Source organism: Morus notabilis, unplaced genomic scaffold, assembly GCF_000414095.1.
Source record: "Morus notabilis unplaced genomic scaffold, ASM41409v2 Scaffold733, whole genome shotgun sequence".
NCBI classification, from domain to species: domain Eukaryota; kingdom Viridiplantae; phylum Streptophyta; class Magnoliopsida; order Rosales; family Moraceae; genus Morus; species Morus notabilis.
Genome location: NW_010362477.1, coordinates 95558 through 112676, shown reverse-complemented (window position 1 = coordinate 112676; position 17119 = coordinate 95558). Strand labels below are relative to the sequence as shown.

At 33.6% G+C, this 17119-nt stretch overlaps 2 protein-coding genes across 2 annotated transcripts; both read right to left on the bottom strand.

Annotated features, from left to right (window-relative positions):
• Window positions 1-4694: 4694 nt before the first annotated feature.
• LOC21390658 (L-gulonolactone oxidase 3) lies at window positions 4695-8812 on the bottom strand. The gene is made up of 3 exons (XM_010101954.2): window positions 8147-8812; window positions 6607-6862; window positions 4695-5565 (listed from the first exon to the last, which is right to left on the bottom strand). The coding sequence occupies exons 1-3, from the start codon at window positions 8810-8812 to the stop codon at window positions 4751-4753; spliced, it is 1737 nt and encodes a 578-aa protein (XP_010100256.1). The 3' UTR covers window positions 4695-4750.
• A 6007-nt stretch (window positions 8813-14819) lies between these two features.
• LOC21390657 lies at window positions 14820-16067 on the bottom strand. Its single transcript, XM_024168092.1, has 2 exons — window positions 15783-16067; window positions 14820-15686 (listed from the first exon to the last, which is right to left on the bottom strand). The coding sequence occupies exons 1-2, from the start codon at window positions 15879-15881 to the stop codon at window positions 15000-15002; spliced, it is 786 nt and encodes a 261-aa protein (XP_024023860.1). The 5' UTR covers window positions 15882-16067; the 3' UTR covers window positions 14820-14999.
• Between the last annotated feature and the right edge of the window lie 1052 nt (window positions 16068-17119).

Sequence of the window (17119 nt, the reverse complement as noted above, 5' to 3'; positions counted from 1 at the left end):
AATCGATTGAAGTTACAAGCTAGAGGCCATCTCAGTGGACCCCTAAAAGGGTTATATGTGTGCTAGCTTTCTCCATTCCAACATCGTTAGTGCCTTTGTACATCTTATGATCAGCTTTTTTTTTTTTTTTAATAATTTTTTTTCCTTATGGAATATTATTGACTGTCATGCGCATGGGCCACCTCAGGAGGAAAAAAATTCCAAATATCCTATGAATTAAGGAAAATCTTAGATAAATTTTCATATTGCATAGATTCCTCCGGAAAGATACTAGTTATTGGTATTTTCTGCACTTGGTTCCCCATTTTTTAAATTTTAAAAACTGGACTCTCAAATTCTTATTTTCTTCGCATTTGAATCCCCATTTTAAAGATTTAGATAATTGTGTCCCAAAGATCTCATAATAATTTTAAACATAAAGGATATTAAATCTTCTCTTAAGATCCAACTTTACTATTATTCATCCTACCAAAGAACTATAGATCTAAAAATATCACACGTTAATGTTTAAGGACACAAGTGCCAATGGTCAAAAAAAAAAAAAGAAAAAAAGAAAAAGGGGGACCCAAGTGCAAAAAACCCTTAATTATTTATAACACTACCAGCAAATTACCCTAGGCCCTACTCTTGCCAACCTTAGAGATGTATAAATTAATGAAGTAAAAATTGGCCTAAGAAAATGTAGATTGGAACCACCGTGTAGGAGTGAAACAACATGATAATTAATTAGAAGGGCATGCATAACTACTTTAACTAATTCTAATTAACAAATTAGTGATCCTCCTATTGAACTTTCTTTCCCTTCCACCACCCCACACCCACCCCACCCCACCCTCAATTTTAATGTTGTACATCTCTATTTTTCCACAAGAAAACTCACTATTTGATCTAAGTTGATCAATCAAACGTAATCAAATTGTCAAATTTTCATTGACTACAGGAATTATGCTGATAAATACCAGAAACCAAAACCAATCTTGTATAACATGTACTTCAAACTAAAATCTAACTTAGTGCAGTCCACTTATAAGCCGTGAGTTTGTGTATTCTGTGTTATATATATATATATATATATATATATATAAGAAACCCATAATCTAGCTATATATGCTTGCATCTTTTTTTTGTTATGCAAGCTGTGGGCTTCTATAAAAACATATTATCTCGACAGCACTTGAAAGATATTAATGTAGACGAAACAATTGCTTAAGGGTAAGGGGTAAGCGGTCTAGCCGGGTAATTAGCGGTAAGGAACCGGGACGTGTTTCCGACCACCGGATATTAATCCAAAGAATATGATCATCTCCCCAAAATTAATGAGAAATGCAGTAATTCTTCACAAACGATCATAAACACCAAAGTACTAGTTAGCTTTCATCGAATAGTAGAACAAATGCAATAATTTCCTTCAATTTGACGACTTTTCTCTTAATTAGAGCTAGAAACATAGACAGACTTTAATTAGGTCATTAATTCATATTACCCATAAGGCCAAAAACGACACCGATTATAAAAAGTTGATTTATGTCCAAATAGAGTTGAAACCGCCCACCTCATTTAGCATGGTTTATTCTTGATTACCGAATTTTTTTTTTCTATATATCTATATGTGTGTGTAATAACTGATTTCTTGCTATACTAGGGTTAATCAAATCCATTTCAATTATTCCCGTGATCATGAGAACACATGATCACAGATTGCACAAATCACCTGTGATAATTCTACCAAATAAAAAAAATCATCTGTGATTTTTCTTTTCATGTTTTGTCTCGTACTGATATATGGTCTCCGAATCTTTGAGCTCTTCCAAAAAAAAAAAAAAACACCTGTGATTTTTCTTCTCGTGTTTTGTCTGATACTGATACATGGTCTCCAAGTCTTGAGCTCTGCAAAAAAATAAAATAAAAAAGGAAGAAGAAGCAGAAGACCAGTGGGTCTCTATCAGTAATTTTTCGATTAATATATGCAATTAGGTAACTCACAACCCTTTTTTTCCCCTAATAAACATAACTAAAACGGACATAACTGGAGAAAAATACTATAGTTATTCGAAAAGCGAAAGTGTTATAAATGATAAAATATTAGCGAAAAAAATAAGCCGGAGACAACATTAACTTCAGGAGGAAGATCATGGAGATCTCTGGGGACAGAAGAGAGAGAGAGAGGCATTCCATATATATATATATATGTATGGTGACGAGCAGGACATGGACGTGAGCTTCAGAATATGGAAGAGCAATATTGAAAGATCCATATTATTCAAATCAGACTAGTGTTACTTCCGATCATCATCAGTGCTGGTGAGTGTGGCACTTTCAACGGCGTCGATTTCCCCGCAACCCCTATATATATGTGTGTGTGTATATATATACACACATTGCAGCTGCCACGGACAAGATAGATAGATGGGGCCCTCATCCGCCAAATGGACCAATGGCGTCCATGCCACTCCTCAAACTTCTTCCATTTAGGGCTGAGGGCTGGTTTTAAGCATGTGCACGGTTTGTCCAAAACCATCGGATCGGATCAATCCGACAGTTTTTAGACCGTTTGATCCAATTTTATGTGATAACTGCTTATGGGCAGTTTAAAACCGGATTAAACCATTTTAGAAATGGTCCTGTCCAATTTGGAAAATCTTATAAATGGTCCTAACTGGACCAAACTGTTTTTGTATATACATATTAGAAAGGGAAATTTTATTCACGCCCCAAATTTTTATTAAGACACTCAAAATATTTAAAATATAAATTTCTTCTGTTTTTAATATGAAAAGCTCACATAATTTCACAAACACCTTTGTATACGCCCAATACATCTAAAGATATGAAAAATCACAAAACTCTCACAAAATTTAAAGATACTAAATGAAATACACAAAAGTACAAGTATAATTTTGCTCAATACACAAAACTTAAATGATGTCACTGTAGTATATTTTGTAATAGTTTTGATACCCATAGCAAAAGTCAATCCAATCTTAAAAATCATGGCATAATATTGCCTAAATTTTAGCAATATTTTCCTTCTTCTTGTCATTTCTTTTCCTTCTTTTTACTTTTTTCTTCTAACAATTTTTTTTTTAGAATTGTTTTTTGTTTTAGTTTCATCCATATTTATTTACATCGTTTCGTTCTAGTTAATTTTTTCTTTTCTTTATTGTTTTCCAATAGTGTTCTCTTTCTTTTTATACACAAGGAGTTTCCCTTGTAGGACTTGATTTCTGACTGATGAATTTAGTCAAAATCACATTAGATTGAAAAAGTATGCATAATATACAATTTCTGATATAGATTTAACTGCTAAAAAATAAGAAATTATCGGTAGTTCATTTTTCTGGTCCTACAAGAGAAATTCTCTTATACATATTGTTTTTTTAAATCATTGTGCAATCTTTTGAAGAATGCATAATCAATATACATTTTATATCTACAAAATGTGTATGATCAAATAACTTTTCACAAATATATAATTGCGCAAACATTTTTTCTTGTAAGTAAAATTTTTCGTCATTAATAACATTTTCATATGTATAGATATGCTCTATGTCCATATATAGGTCATAATTTCATGTTCAGAGGTTCATCTGGTTGGAAGGCACCACTTTGGCGTCTCCCTAATTTGTTGGTTTTTGATAATTGTACTTTTGCCTTATGAAAGTGGTTGGTTGCTTTTTTTACAGAAATAAGAGGGGAAACAATTACAAGAGCAACAAATTTCTATATTATTGATAACCATTGATGAAAAACGTATTTATTAAATACTCGTCTATATATATATATATATATATATGAATAACAGTGTTTTTTTTTGGGGTAAATGTATATAGTAGTGCTGATTACACCTAAATTGTATATGTTCTTATTCAAGACCTTGTAGCCAAAAAAAAAAAAAATCAAAATCAATGTCATTAACTAAACTTCAATGTATCTACCAACAACAAATTACAGCGTTGGAATGATGAGTCTATGACACTGCTCTTCGCAGAAAATGTAATGTAGGCAAACTTGTATTAACGAGTTAGGAAATTCCGTACTCCAAGAAAAATATTTAATTGGTAAATCGACACAACCAATATGACAGTCCAGAATTATACTTTTTTTTCAAGATAAGTCAGAATTATATTGTATATTTATGTTGATAGGTAATATGTGGGATATTGTTTCTCCATAGTATAGTTTTTGTTTGGTACGTAATTTATTAGGAAAGTTCTCATGATTTTGTCCTTGAAATGTTGCAGAGCGGTTTTTGTTGCCCCCTTTTTTTTCTTTCTTTTTCTTTTTTTTTTTCCTTCTATTGAGGTAACGATATTTTTGGTCAAAGAGTGCGGTAATGGTGACAAGACCTGTTCCCATTGTCAAATTACTTATATGTACTACAACCTTTGGAACTGGTTTTCTTCACTTATAATAAATACAACCCATCAGTCTTATGGTATGAATTATACTAGATTTAGCTTATTTGAAGAAAACAACTATATGACAAAATGTAAAATCCAATCAACTTTTGATCGAATTTTTCATTCAAATTTAAGGTTTTGAGATTAGGGATTAAGGCATAAACCAATATACCAAAACCCATATTTTATTATGCGACAATTAAAAAAAAAAGTATATGTTATTATCATCCTTTTAATAGAAATAAAGATAATCGAATCCTTAATCCCTACCCAAAATCCTCCACAGCCCCAATTCATTAGACCAAAGAATCTTAACGTTACACACACACAATCATATATTTACATATATATTATGATACAGAGGATTGCAAATACCTACAAACTCTAGCCTCCTTATAAACAAGTCCTTGTTTGCAGAAATACCCTTTCTCCGGACTACAATGTCTATCCTCAGAACAAACACACTGTCCCTCCAAAGCACACCCATCACCTTTTTCACCCAATTCCTTCCCAAACAACACCTCATCAGACCACTCACTCGAGAACATATTTTGAGGGTCCAAAACTCTCTTAACTTCAACAAAGTTACCAAAATTTTTATACTTTTTAGGCACCCCCAAAAACGCCAAATTCCTGTTCTTACCCCAATGTGGCCTAGCCCCATACTTGAAAAAAGCCATTTGCTCAACTTCTTCCCACACGTCTTGGTTAACCCTCGGAGTCAACGGCTGATCAGCTCGGAAGTAATTAAAATCAACGGCCACCGAGTCCTCATCTTGACCTAGATAAGCCTGCGAAGCCCTAATGAAACGTATCAGGAACCCGTTGTACATGTCGACCCCACAAAAGTTGTCCGGGTTCAGGTCTCTCAGCCGCTTCACGTGGCGAATGAAGTCTGCGAAACTCGAAGCGGCGAAGATCGCCGTCGTTTCGAAGAAGAAGAGGCCTTTGATTGTTGGGTCCCACGCGCATGTTGTGTCGATTGCGGTTGAGTAGAGACAAGAGCCTGAGGTTTGCATTTTGCCCTGACGACCGATCACCGGATAGCCTGTGAAGATTTGGCCGTTGTTCTTTAGTCCATTGGCGACTAGTTTCTTCACCCCCACGACTGCGCCGGCTAGCGCGCATTTTCCTTTTGAGTTTCTGGAACTTTCTAGTGCTTTCTCTGCATTCATTTTCACGTCCGAGATTTGTTAGTATCTAGTTTTAGTATTGCATGTTATGCATTAATATTTAAAATGGAGTACCTTGGTTTAATACTAAAGGTGAAAAAAGGACTAGGGAAGAAAAGGGATAGAGGTATTTTTGGATAGAAAATGACTGCCTTTTGTTGTTTGATAGAAATGATTGGTAGATTGAAAGGAAAATAATGTGGATAAAAAAAAAAGTTTGGGGACAACTTTTTTTTTGTTTTTCCTTTTGTCTAATACTTGGTCAATTTTTTTTTTCTCTTTTCTCATTCCATCACTTTAAATTCTCTACAGTAATACTAATATTATTTCCTAATTCTCAGGTCTCGTGATGCATATATTAATATCATCCTTTTCGATGTTTGATGTCTATGTCTTAGTTATTCTTCCTGGTTGTTTGATAAATTATTTTTTTATTTTTTATAATAAATGGTTTAGTTCATTGGATATGGAAAAAGGACATTTTATAGTTGGATTTTTTCCACCATAGATTTTTTTAATAGATATTTTCTTTCTACTAAAATAACTAATTGGGATGTAGTAGTTGTACTAGTAATTTTTGACATTCATTAATCTCTTTCATCGGTCTTTAAAAAAAAAAAGAAAAAGCCAAATTAGTGGATAAGAATTTGAGCAGCGCATCACAAGCGATTTCTGACCAATTACATATTAATGCGTTAATCATTATAGTTCTTTTTTTTTTTGGATAGTTCAACGATCACTAAAGTACCTTTTACATGGGTATTTGTCAGCGCTGGTAGACTAGAAACCCCAGTGATAATATTATTGAAAAAAAAAAAAAAACACACACACACACACACACACACAACAACAACAACAAAAATTAGTTCCATTCATATTTTCTTCTCTCCTCTTATCCTTCCCTTATTTTTGTTCTTTTACCAGTTAACGTTGTTCATTATATATACATACAACTTTGGTATGAAAAAGTTTTAATAATAAAAAAAAAGTTATAAAGAAATCAATATATATTGTGAAATGACCATTATTATTACCTGTAGCTCTAATTGTCTGGGAGATGAGAATGGAATTGGGTTGGAAACCAAGGAAATCGAAAGTGCCGTCGCCGGAGGCGTTTATAGGAACTCTGTCGTCATATCTGTAGACGGCCACATTTCTTGACGGATACCATGTTATATCTGCAAATTCATGTCTCTTTGCGTGCTCTATGAATGTGTCCTCAAATCCAGCTTCTTCTGTGAAGTTATATGTTATGCTTCTTTTGAACCCTCTCTCTAGAGAAAACTTTACCTGTTATAATGATCAGCTCTAATTATTCCAAAAAAAAAAAAAAAATCCAAGCAAATTTTGGGAAATAAATGAGATCTGAATTTTGACAAAAAATAAATAACTAAAGAAATATTGACCAAGGAGTTTAGATTCAATAATATTGCAATATTCAGTTAAGACTTAAAAGAAAAAACCCGTACACTTTACAGAACATTTAAGGAAAATTCTAATTATATTCCTTGTCCCTCAGTTGACAAATCAATTTGTTTGGGCAGTTAGTAGTATACTATTTACGGGTGGGAAATAATATATATATATATATATATATATTTTTTTTTTTTTTCAAAAAATAACATATGCGATAGCACTGGATGGGTCCTATATCTATACAAGATTGTGTCATATTATCAAATGGGTCGACGTATAGGATTTAACCAATACTGATTTTGTTCCAAACCACGCTAGGACAAGAAATGCTCTCTTAAAGTTAAAAATCACACGATCATCCAACTATAACTAATTAATTAAGCTTCCAAGATAAAGATAATATTAATTATCACCATTGATTTTTGTCCTTTTTTTTATATAAGGTTATAATTAGACAAACACACCCCATCATCACTAAAACTCCCCTTTTCTGTCTGGCGACAGACCAGAATTTGATATTATATGTCTAAGAATCGTTATAGCAAGCGGATATATAAATGTGCATACATACACATATGTATGTATGTAGTTGGATGTATGTATATATCTAAATCCAAAAATTAGTAACTGCTAATTAATTAGTTACCTTAGAGATAACACCCAACAAGCCTAACGAATATATATATATATATATTTTTTTTTTTTTTTCAAAAAATAACATATGCGATAGCACTGGATGGGTCCTATATCTATACAAGATTGTGTCATATTATCAAATGGGTCGACGTATAGGATTTAACCAATACTGATTTTGTTCCAAACCACGCTAGGACAAGAAATGCTCTCTTAAAGTTAAAAATCACACGATCATCCAACTATAACTAATTAATTAAGCTTCCAAGATAAAGATAATATTAATTATCACCATTGATTTTTGTCCTTTTTTTTATATAAGGTTATAATTAGACAAACACACCCCATCATCACTAAAACTCCCCTTTTCTGTCTGGCGACAGACCAGAATTTGATATTATATGTCTAAGAATCGTTATAGCAAGCGGATATATAAATGTGCATACATACACATATGTATGTATGTAGTTGGATGTATGTATATATCTAAATCCAAAAATTAGTAACTGCTAATTAATTAGTTACCTTAGAGATAACACCCAACAAGCCTAACGAAACTTTGGCAGCATTAAGCAGTGGATCTTTGGCTTCTAACCGCAAAATCTTGGCATACCCTTCAGACGCTTTGGCCGGAACAACAAGACTAATCCCAACAACATGATCGTGCACGGCCCCACCTTTTCCCCACCACGAACTCCCATGTGCCCCCGTACTTATAGCTCCCCCAATACTAACACCTTCCCAATAGGGCGCAGCCACCAAACTCAGCCCCACTCCTTCCACTTCATCGATCAGCCGCCTCAGCGTCACCCCCGCCTCCGCCGTCACGACCAAATTCACGCCATCCATCTCAATCCCGGAGTCGTAATTTTCGGTACTAATGAGAAAATTTGCGCCCTCCGAATTTGAACCGGGACATGCCAGTTTTGGTATGGTGTGTGAAAATTTGGACACCACTTTGACCTTGAGCTGGTGTTGGTTTGCATAGGCCACGGCTAGACGGAGCTCCTCTTCGGTTTCCGGGTATGTGACATTGGTGACGTGGCAGCCGTTCCGGTCTGATCCCCAGGCTCCGTAGGAGTTGGAGAGGGTGCAGCCAGTTCGGTTGCACTGGACCGGTGGTGGTGGCGCCTTGGCTTGGACGGTTGGACCGGACCATATGACAATGAGGCACAAGAACAAGGTGTACATGATTTTGGGCTAATGATCTGTTTTCTTTTCTCAGTGAACAGATCAAGGTTTTAGTTTTTCCTACCATTGAGTGTAGGCGATAAAGAAAAGGTTTATTAGTCTTCAAAGGGAAATGAAAGAGATTTCATTGCTTGAATTGTACGTTAAGATATTCGTGGAAAGAAATATTATAAATAGGTGCAGTTGCCATAGTGTTGCTTTTGAACAAGGGGATAATTTTCCATATGGTGGCTTTTTTTTCTTTTTTTTTAAAAGATCTTTATACGAGGTTTCTATAATGCTCAAAATGAAATAATGAAAGAAAATAACATAATTAGGATTGCATAAGTACAAAGAAAAGACAGACACACACAGGCGACTGATTGGAGTACACCTCAAGAAACTAATGTATTAGCTAATTAGATTTAGTGGAGGATAAGAGTTAGCCTAAAAATAATTATGCAAAGTTTTTTAATATTAGACGGATACATATATATCTATTTATGGTGGAAAATGATTATATCTATTCCAATCTTGGGAAATTCTTCCTTTCAAAAAATAAAGAATAAAAATCTCTCCGGGAAGGCGGCAACGAGTTCTTGGGTGGGGAGGGATGAGTGGGGGTTGGGGGCGATTGGTGTGGCATCCATTTAGCTACTGTCCTTGGGAGCATCCTTGTTCCGGTAGATTTAGGCCTCTCGGGGTTTTGCTCCCTCAAATCGGCGATTCCTTTAAGAGGGATCATGGTTGATTCAACAAACCTAACATGCACTCTAATAGTAAGTTCAACAACGACGCTCAAGCTACTACCGTGGCATCATGCATAGAAACTTTAGTCTTCGTTTGATTTAAAGGTTTAAACTCATAAGGTTTTGGTTCAATCATTTTTTATTAATGTATTTTTCTCATAAAAAATTAAAATTTCTATTTAAGTTTATTAGCAAATCAAATTAAATAGAATGAAATGCAAAATTTATTAGTTGGTGACGGCTAATATTCAATTCTTCTTTTCTACGTGGAGACTTTGGATTGCAGGCATAAAGTTAGGAAGAAATCTGTGCTTCATAAAGTTGGGTGCAATGCCCGCATTTTGAGTCGTCCTAAATTACCTAGGTTTTAGTTGTGTATGCATTTTTTCTTTTTTGTTTTAAAGATACAGTAATGTTTATTTTATGATTACAAGCAATGTCCGCTTGCTTTTAGCAACTGCTTTTAACCTTTTTTTTTATTTTAAGAAACTACAATAGGTCAGGTGTTTAGTAAATCATGTTTATATCTAACAACTTTTAAAAACTTCTGTTAAACAACAGAATTAAAAAGTAGGTCATAAGTTATTTTTACACAGCTATTTCTGCTGTCAATATCTAAACCGTAATAATAAAACTTAATTCTCTATCTACTTATTTTATTTTTTATACTAAATTTAAAAAATGGAAATTTTAAATATTTATTTTTAAAATTGAAAAGCTTTAATAAATACACTATGATAAATTTTGCTCAAATATTTTTGTGAAGTATCAAAATATTTAAAAATGACAAGAATAAATAAGAAATTTAGTAATTTATTTTTTATAAATATTTTAAATAAATTAAAATTTATTTTATAGTATTTTGGTGTAAAAATATTATGATTATTTACATGAACAATATAAATGAAACTAATTAAAAATATGTATGCTAAAGTATGTTTATTTTAGTTATTATAAATTATCACAATAATTTTATTCATAGTTTATCAAACACTTATATTTCTACTTCTAGTATTTATAAGAGTTTTAAAAAAAAAATTACCAAACACCTACACGCTTCTAATTATAACAACTTCTAAATAACAACACAGTAACAATAAACATTTCAACAATACAACAATGCCAAACTAACCATTTGTCACTCTGTCATGATCTATGTATATAACATATGAAGTTAAAATCATTTATATGCACCACGAGTTTTTAAATATCCCAACTCTCATAATTTGCTTGTCGGTGCTAGTTTCCTCTCCATCTCTCACAATTTTATTTAATACTCTTATCAAAATCGATAGCTAATTATGTTGAGCGTCCATTAAATTTTAGAGAGAGAGAGAGAGAGTAATCTAGAGAGAGAAAGATAATTTGTTGTAAATGGCTCAACTAACTCATTCATTAACAGCTTGATAAATATTTATACAGAAATAGCTGTAATAACCAATATACAGCTAAGAGTTTGTTACACTCAAAACAGAATATCAACAATTTGTGCTGACTCAGCATGCTGACGCAGCTTGAATAAGCTGCACTGAAACTTAGCTCTGCTCAACAACCCTAATTATTTCTTTATTTTTTTTTAGAATTTGTTTGTAATTGGTTTTCCATATATCACTAGATTTTAGCCATTGCGCGTTCTTTATCAAATGGGTATAAATTTTACCGTTAGCCGCTTCCTTAATGTTTAATTGGTAGAGGTCGTTAGCAAAGCTTTTATTTTTTCTTTAATCAGTAGAAAAAAAAATAAGTAAAAATTGTGATTTTTCAGTAAACACGTTTAGAATAAAATAACTTAATGGGTTAAAGTCATTTTTAAATTTTCTAATAAATATCAAAAGTGCTGGAATTATCTATCAAATAAAAAAAATATTGGAATTAAGTTTATAATGGGTTTAATAAATTTTGGTACAAATTTTTAATTCTATTTAGAAGTATTTTTTATTTTATTTTATGACTTTGACTGAAAACTCTGTTAAAAAAGTAAAACATTTCTAACAGATCATCTAATCACTTTCAAAAATAATTTTTAAAGCGAGAAAACTTAAAACAGCTTTTAGAAAGCTCTAATAAACAAGTCTTAATACTTCTTCCAAAGCATAAAACAACCAAAATACTCCTATAGGAAAAAAAATGTATTATTGTTATATTAGATGGTGAAAAATATTAGTTATATCACTTCACTTAAAAATAAATAATTGTCACTTCATTAATAAAGAAAAAACAAAATACAAGATGACATCTAATTATTTAGAGTGACATAAATAATAGGCATGCACAAAATCGTGATAAAACATGTACTTTACTTGAGAAGAGAAGAGATAAATACCCTTTAGAGTATAAGAATCTGAATTTTTATTCCTTATTCTTAATTAATATTTTTTTAGTTAAATAATTATATTAATTAGTTAAAAAGGATATTAAGGTCAATCTAAACAATTTTTGCACCGCATATCAGGCCCATTAAGGTTCATGGGTAAGTTCACTGCTTAAGAGCCCGTGATATATATTAGGCCCATATTGTTTTGGAAGTATGGGATGTGGGAGATGATTGGAGTCAGGTTCAATGGTCCATCGTGTACCAAGAGATGAATGGCTCGTTCATTTCACCGATTTGAGTTTTCAGTTTTAAGTTTTTACAGTAAAAAATACTCAGAAAATATCACATCTAACTTTTTCTGCTATAATGAAAAGCTCTCAAAAAATATCACATCTCAACTCGAATTGAAAACTCGAATCTACGAAGTGAACGAGGCCGAAACAATCGGCAATTCTGCATGCAAAGTGATAGGCAATTTTATAGTCACGTGACGTTAGCACCACGAGATCACGTGCATTGTAGAGCAGTCATTACTCTGCTCTTATGGATGTGCAGTGTGCAAAATTTTATACATTTTGATTTTGGAAATGAAAAATTGTAGAGGGGATTGTTCCAAAAATAAATAAATACATAAATTAAAATAAAATAAATTTGTAGAGTAGCGACCACCCGTAGCTTTTTGTGAGCTTAAGAAAAAGGGCAAATCAGGAGAGATAGCGTGAAAGTAGTCCCAAACATTTTTCATAGGACTCGACCTTAAGACGTCTTCGAAGTAAGTCTAATGTGACTAGGTAATAAGCACAAGCAAAACTGACTTGGTTTATTTTTGTTTTCGCCTGCTTATTTTATATGCCAGAGCATCTATAATAACATTGCAACCCATCAAAATCAATATTTTTAGTGATAGTTTCTGATATTTACAGAAAATCTCCCAAAATCTTGTACACCTAAAAAATATTCCAATACCTCATAAATTCTGCAGTATTTTTTTGCCTTCTGTCTAAACTATGACAATTTTCATTAGATTCTATGGTGTGCAAAAATTCTTTTTACTTTTTCCCTTAAAAAAAAAAATTATATTGCCTTTGTCAATGGCACACTAGGATCCAATAATGTATGATTGTCAAGTTCATATCATATCATAGGTACCAACCAGAGAAGAGTTCCAGTGTAAAAGTGGCAATTCTCATCTATAAATAAATACAAAAAGCCAGTGATGGACTGATAAAATCTGAATTATATGAATGAGTGAAAAATGGATTTAGATCCTTGATCATTATACGCTAGACGAAAATGTAAGGACAATAATGATCTCATTTTTCCTGAAGTTTTTTTTTTTTCAAAAAAAAAAAAAAAAAAAAAAAAAAAAAAAAAAACATGTGGATGGGGTAGAGGTGCTAGGACGGAGGAACAGCTTGGGTTGGAATCATCCACAACAACAAGGGATTCATCTGACACAAAACAATAGTCCAGAAACGCGCGGAGCCATATTCATAATAATCTACAGACAGTGTGCCCAGCTTATTTTCCGCTCAATGAGAGACTGACCAAGTCTTCGACAAAAGCCAAAAAAAGAGAGGAAACACTGCTCAATCTTAACCCCATCGCACGTGATGTCTGACTACCATGTCCATTTTCAAAATCTGCGAAATGTTGTTCAACTTTACTTTGGTCCACACATTAATTCATTAACCAGTGTTGTTTGGTAGATAGATTCGTTTTTTTATTCGAATTATGTTCGTGATTCGTTACAGTATTTTTTCTTATAAAAAATACACGTAAATTAAAAATAATTCTAATCACATAGTTTTAATTCATGAACCAAACGCAAAGAAAAGAAACAAGATCCTTCAACTCCTTTGTAGCTTAATAAAAAATAAACAGGAGAATTCTTCAGATGCATACCAAAAAGAAAATATCCCATCTCTTTTGAAAAACAGTGTTATGTTACTCAATTAGTGTGAAATCCCACATTTAATAAGGATGAATTTTGGGGACAGATATCATAACTAGTTTTAACCACTATGTCAAATAGTTAAGTTGGATAATGTATTCGATTGTTTTTTTTTTTTTTTTGGAAATGATAATATATTCAATTTTAAATCATCAAACTCTAATTCTATTATGTTTAAAAAATAAAAACTTTCTCTAATAGGCAAGCCTATTAATAAGGTCAGATTTTGATTGTTGGATCTAGTCAAAATTATAATAAATTACAAAACAAAATATGCATAATATATAATTTTTAATACAAATTTGACGATTAAAAAATAAAAAAACTACGGATAATTTATTTTTTCAGTACTACTAAAGAAACTCTCTAAAAATGATAATAGATGAGAACTAATTATTTGTTAGTGTTCAATGAGCTTGGGTTATTAATGTTTTTTTTTTATTTTTTAGCAATTTAAGTAATTGTATGCTCAACGTATATAAAAACTACAGTTTAAACCTTTTTATTATAAGATTTTTTTTTTTATAAAAATGTTTTTCAAATTTTTTATTCAAACCTATTAAATAAATGGCCTATACCTTATGAAGGATTAGAATTGTAAACCTTAATAGCACTAGAAATGTATGTAGATTACAAACCATAACCTAAGTGTATTACACTGATTCCCCAAAATAAACAAACTTAAAGTACGTTTAGTTCACTCATTCGAGTTGATATGTGACTTTATTAAGAACTTTTTATTGTATCAAAAAAGTTAAATGCGACTGTTTCTGAGAACTTTTTACTGTAACAAAACTCAAATTTTAAATTTGAATAGGTGAAATGAACGAACTTTATATTCAACAATAATAAACAAATAGTATCATAATCTCTCTTAGCAAAAAAAAAAAAAAAATTTATATCATAATCTCAATCCTTATCCTTTGTGTAGTGTCATATAATTTGTTTCTAATATAACGCTATTTATTAACGCAACGTAGTATACATATGATGATGGTCATCACAGCCCCATAAGTGAGAATGAGATAAAAACATTTTCCAAATAGTCGCCTCTAACTACACATCTCTACACACTACAATTTATGCACCTAATTAACTCTTTTTCTTTTCTTTGTCCCCTTCCCGAATTAATAAAATAAAAATAAAACAGAAATATTACTATTATTTAAAAAAAGAAAAGAAAAAAAAAGTTCAAACGACAGTCGTCTGGCTCTGGCCACTATCCTGGAGCGTCTTAAGGAGCTGAACCCCCTTCCTCCTCCCCCTAGCACTACACTCGCCCTGCAGAGCTAATGCTACTGCACGCGCCACCTCCTCCGGCGGCGCTGTCACTACCTCTTCCCCTCCATCCGCCTCCGTCGCCGACGCGCCGCCGTAGATCACCGCCAGCACGCTTATAGCGTACTCCTTCTCCCTCGCGGAGGCCCGGCCCATGACCTCCACCACCGCCGCCACCGCCCCCGCCTCCACCGCCACGCGCCGGTTGCCCTCCGCCAGGCACAGCGCCAGCAAAATCTTTGATGCCGGTTTTGCCCCCGGCTTGCTCCTCAAATTATCCACCACCCCACGCATCAGCCCGGGCGGGCATTCCGGTTCTACAGGCGGGTCGGGCACCAAGGACCGCTCTAATAATTGGAGCGCGGTCACCCGATCCGAATCGGAGCCGGAGCTGAGCTGGAGCTCCGCAGCATGGAAGAGCTCTTGGAGGTTGGCGCCCACGTTGTTTGTGGGTGGAAGCGGGTCGGGTTGGAAGACGGGTTCGGATTGGGAGATTGGGGTGGTGAGGTGGATGAGGGAGTTTGGGAGAGGAAAACGCCACTGAGTGAAGCTTTGAGAGGCGGAGGACGAGGAGGAGGAGGAAGAGGATTCGGGTTGTTGGGGTTGGTGAAACGACGCGTCGTATGGAGGAGGAGGCGGAGGAGGTGGTGGTGATTGTGGTGGTGCTTTTGGGTGAGAGGAGAGGGGGAGAGGAGGCTGATGGGGGGTGGTGGGGCTGAGGACAGTCTGGGTGCAATGGCGGAAGAAGCCGCAGGAGAAGAGTTGGGTTTTGAGCTTTGGTTGGTGGGGTTTCATGGTTAGAGAGAGAGAGAGAGAGAGAGAGCTAGGGGTTTGTTGTTGTGTGTCTTCTTTTTTGGTTTGTGAAAGAGGGAGAAGAGGGCTGTTGAGTGTTGAGGGAGTGGTGGATGGGTGGGGTGGTGTAGGAGTAGAACTAGTACTAGTTACATTAGTAGATTACAATTTACATATTTACGGTACATGCAGTGGGAAATGTTTGTGTGTGTCAGTTTTGTATTTTCACTTTTGAGACGACAAACATGGGGTGGCGTCTTCTCGTTCTTGTGCGTCGTCTCTAATTATAACGACCACCCCATGAGTCAACGAGTAATTAGGTGAATCTCATGAATAAAGGTCGGTTTCGTCTGTTAATTTAAATTAAAAGTTAAAATATGATTTTATTTGAGAGTTTTTTATTATAATAAAAAATTTAAACGTGATTATTTTTAAGATTTTTTTATTATAATAAAACTTAAAATTTAAATTTGAATTGGTAAAATGAACAAGACTTAGAATACGTTTAGTTTATAGATTAGAATAATGTAATTAGAGCTATTTTTAATTTACGTATATTTTTTGTGAGAGAAAATACTGTAACAAATTATGAATTATGATTCAAATTATGATTTGAATCTTACAACTAAACATCTCCTTAAGTTTCATTCACCGTCTTCTTGTGAGTGAATACGGCAAATAGCATTTTTAACTTTGGACCCTTTGAGGACTTGATGAGGATGAATGAGAGAAATATTCTTTGAGAACGTTAATATTTGAATGTACATTTTTGTAAGAAGCTGTAAATTTAATTTACACATAAAAATAATGCAGTTAAATAATAATTTCGTAAATAGTATCGAGAGCTTAATTTACACTTGCATATGTATATTGACGGCAAAAGTGTTGTCTGTGTTGTATAATGGCACGTTTGTTTCCCTTTTGCCCTCTTTAATGTAGTGGCCTTTATTAATTTCTCGATGAGATTCTGCATAATGCCCATACACAGCGGCAAGGACTGACACGGTTCAGCGCCAGCAGTCTAGAACTGCTCGAGTCAATAGCCAGCCTTCCCTTCATATTATACTTTGAAATTATTACATAATTATCTTATATTTATGCTATTTTTAAAAGCATTATGATTAAATTGTTCTTATTTCATTTTTTATATATTAATTAAGAATGATATAATTCTAAGACAAAAGCCAAAAACTAAAGAGATGAGTTGTCTAAGATCGCTTGGTCTAGTGGTACAGGAGGGT

Bases quoted from the DNA above. Each gene is read 5' to 3' on its own strand.
- LOC21390658 (XM_010101954.2), bottom strand. From the start codon at position 8,812: ATGTACACCTTGTTCTTGTGCCTCATTGTCATATGGTCCGGTCCAACC. The intron at 6,863-8,146 runs GTAACTAATTAA...TCATTATAACAG, and splicing joins TGTTGGGTGTTATCTCTAAG to GTAAAGTTTTCTCTAGAGAG. The intron at 5,566-6,606 runs GTAATAATAATG...AAATGAATGCAG, and splicing joins CCAGACAATTAGAGCTACAG to AGAAAGCACTAGAAAGTTCC.
- LOC21390657 (XM_024168092.1), bottom strand. From the start codon at position 15,881: ATGAAACCCCACCAACCAAAGCTCAAAACCCAACTCTTCTCCTGCGGC. The intron at 15,687-15,782 runs CCTCCTCTCCCC...TTTCACCAACCC, and splicing joins GCCCCACCACCCCCCATCAG to CAACAACCCGAATCCTCTTC.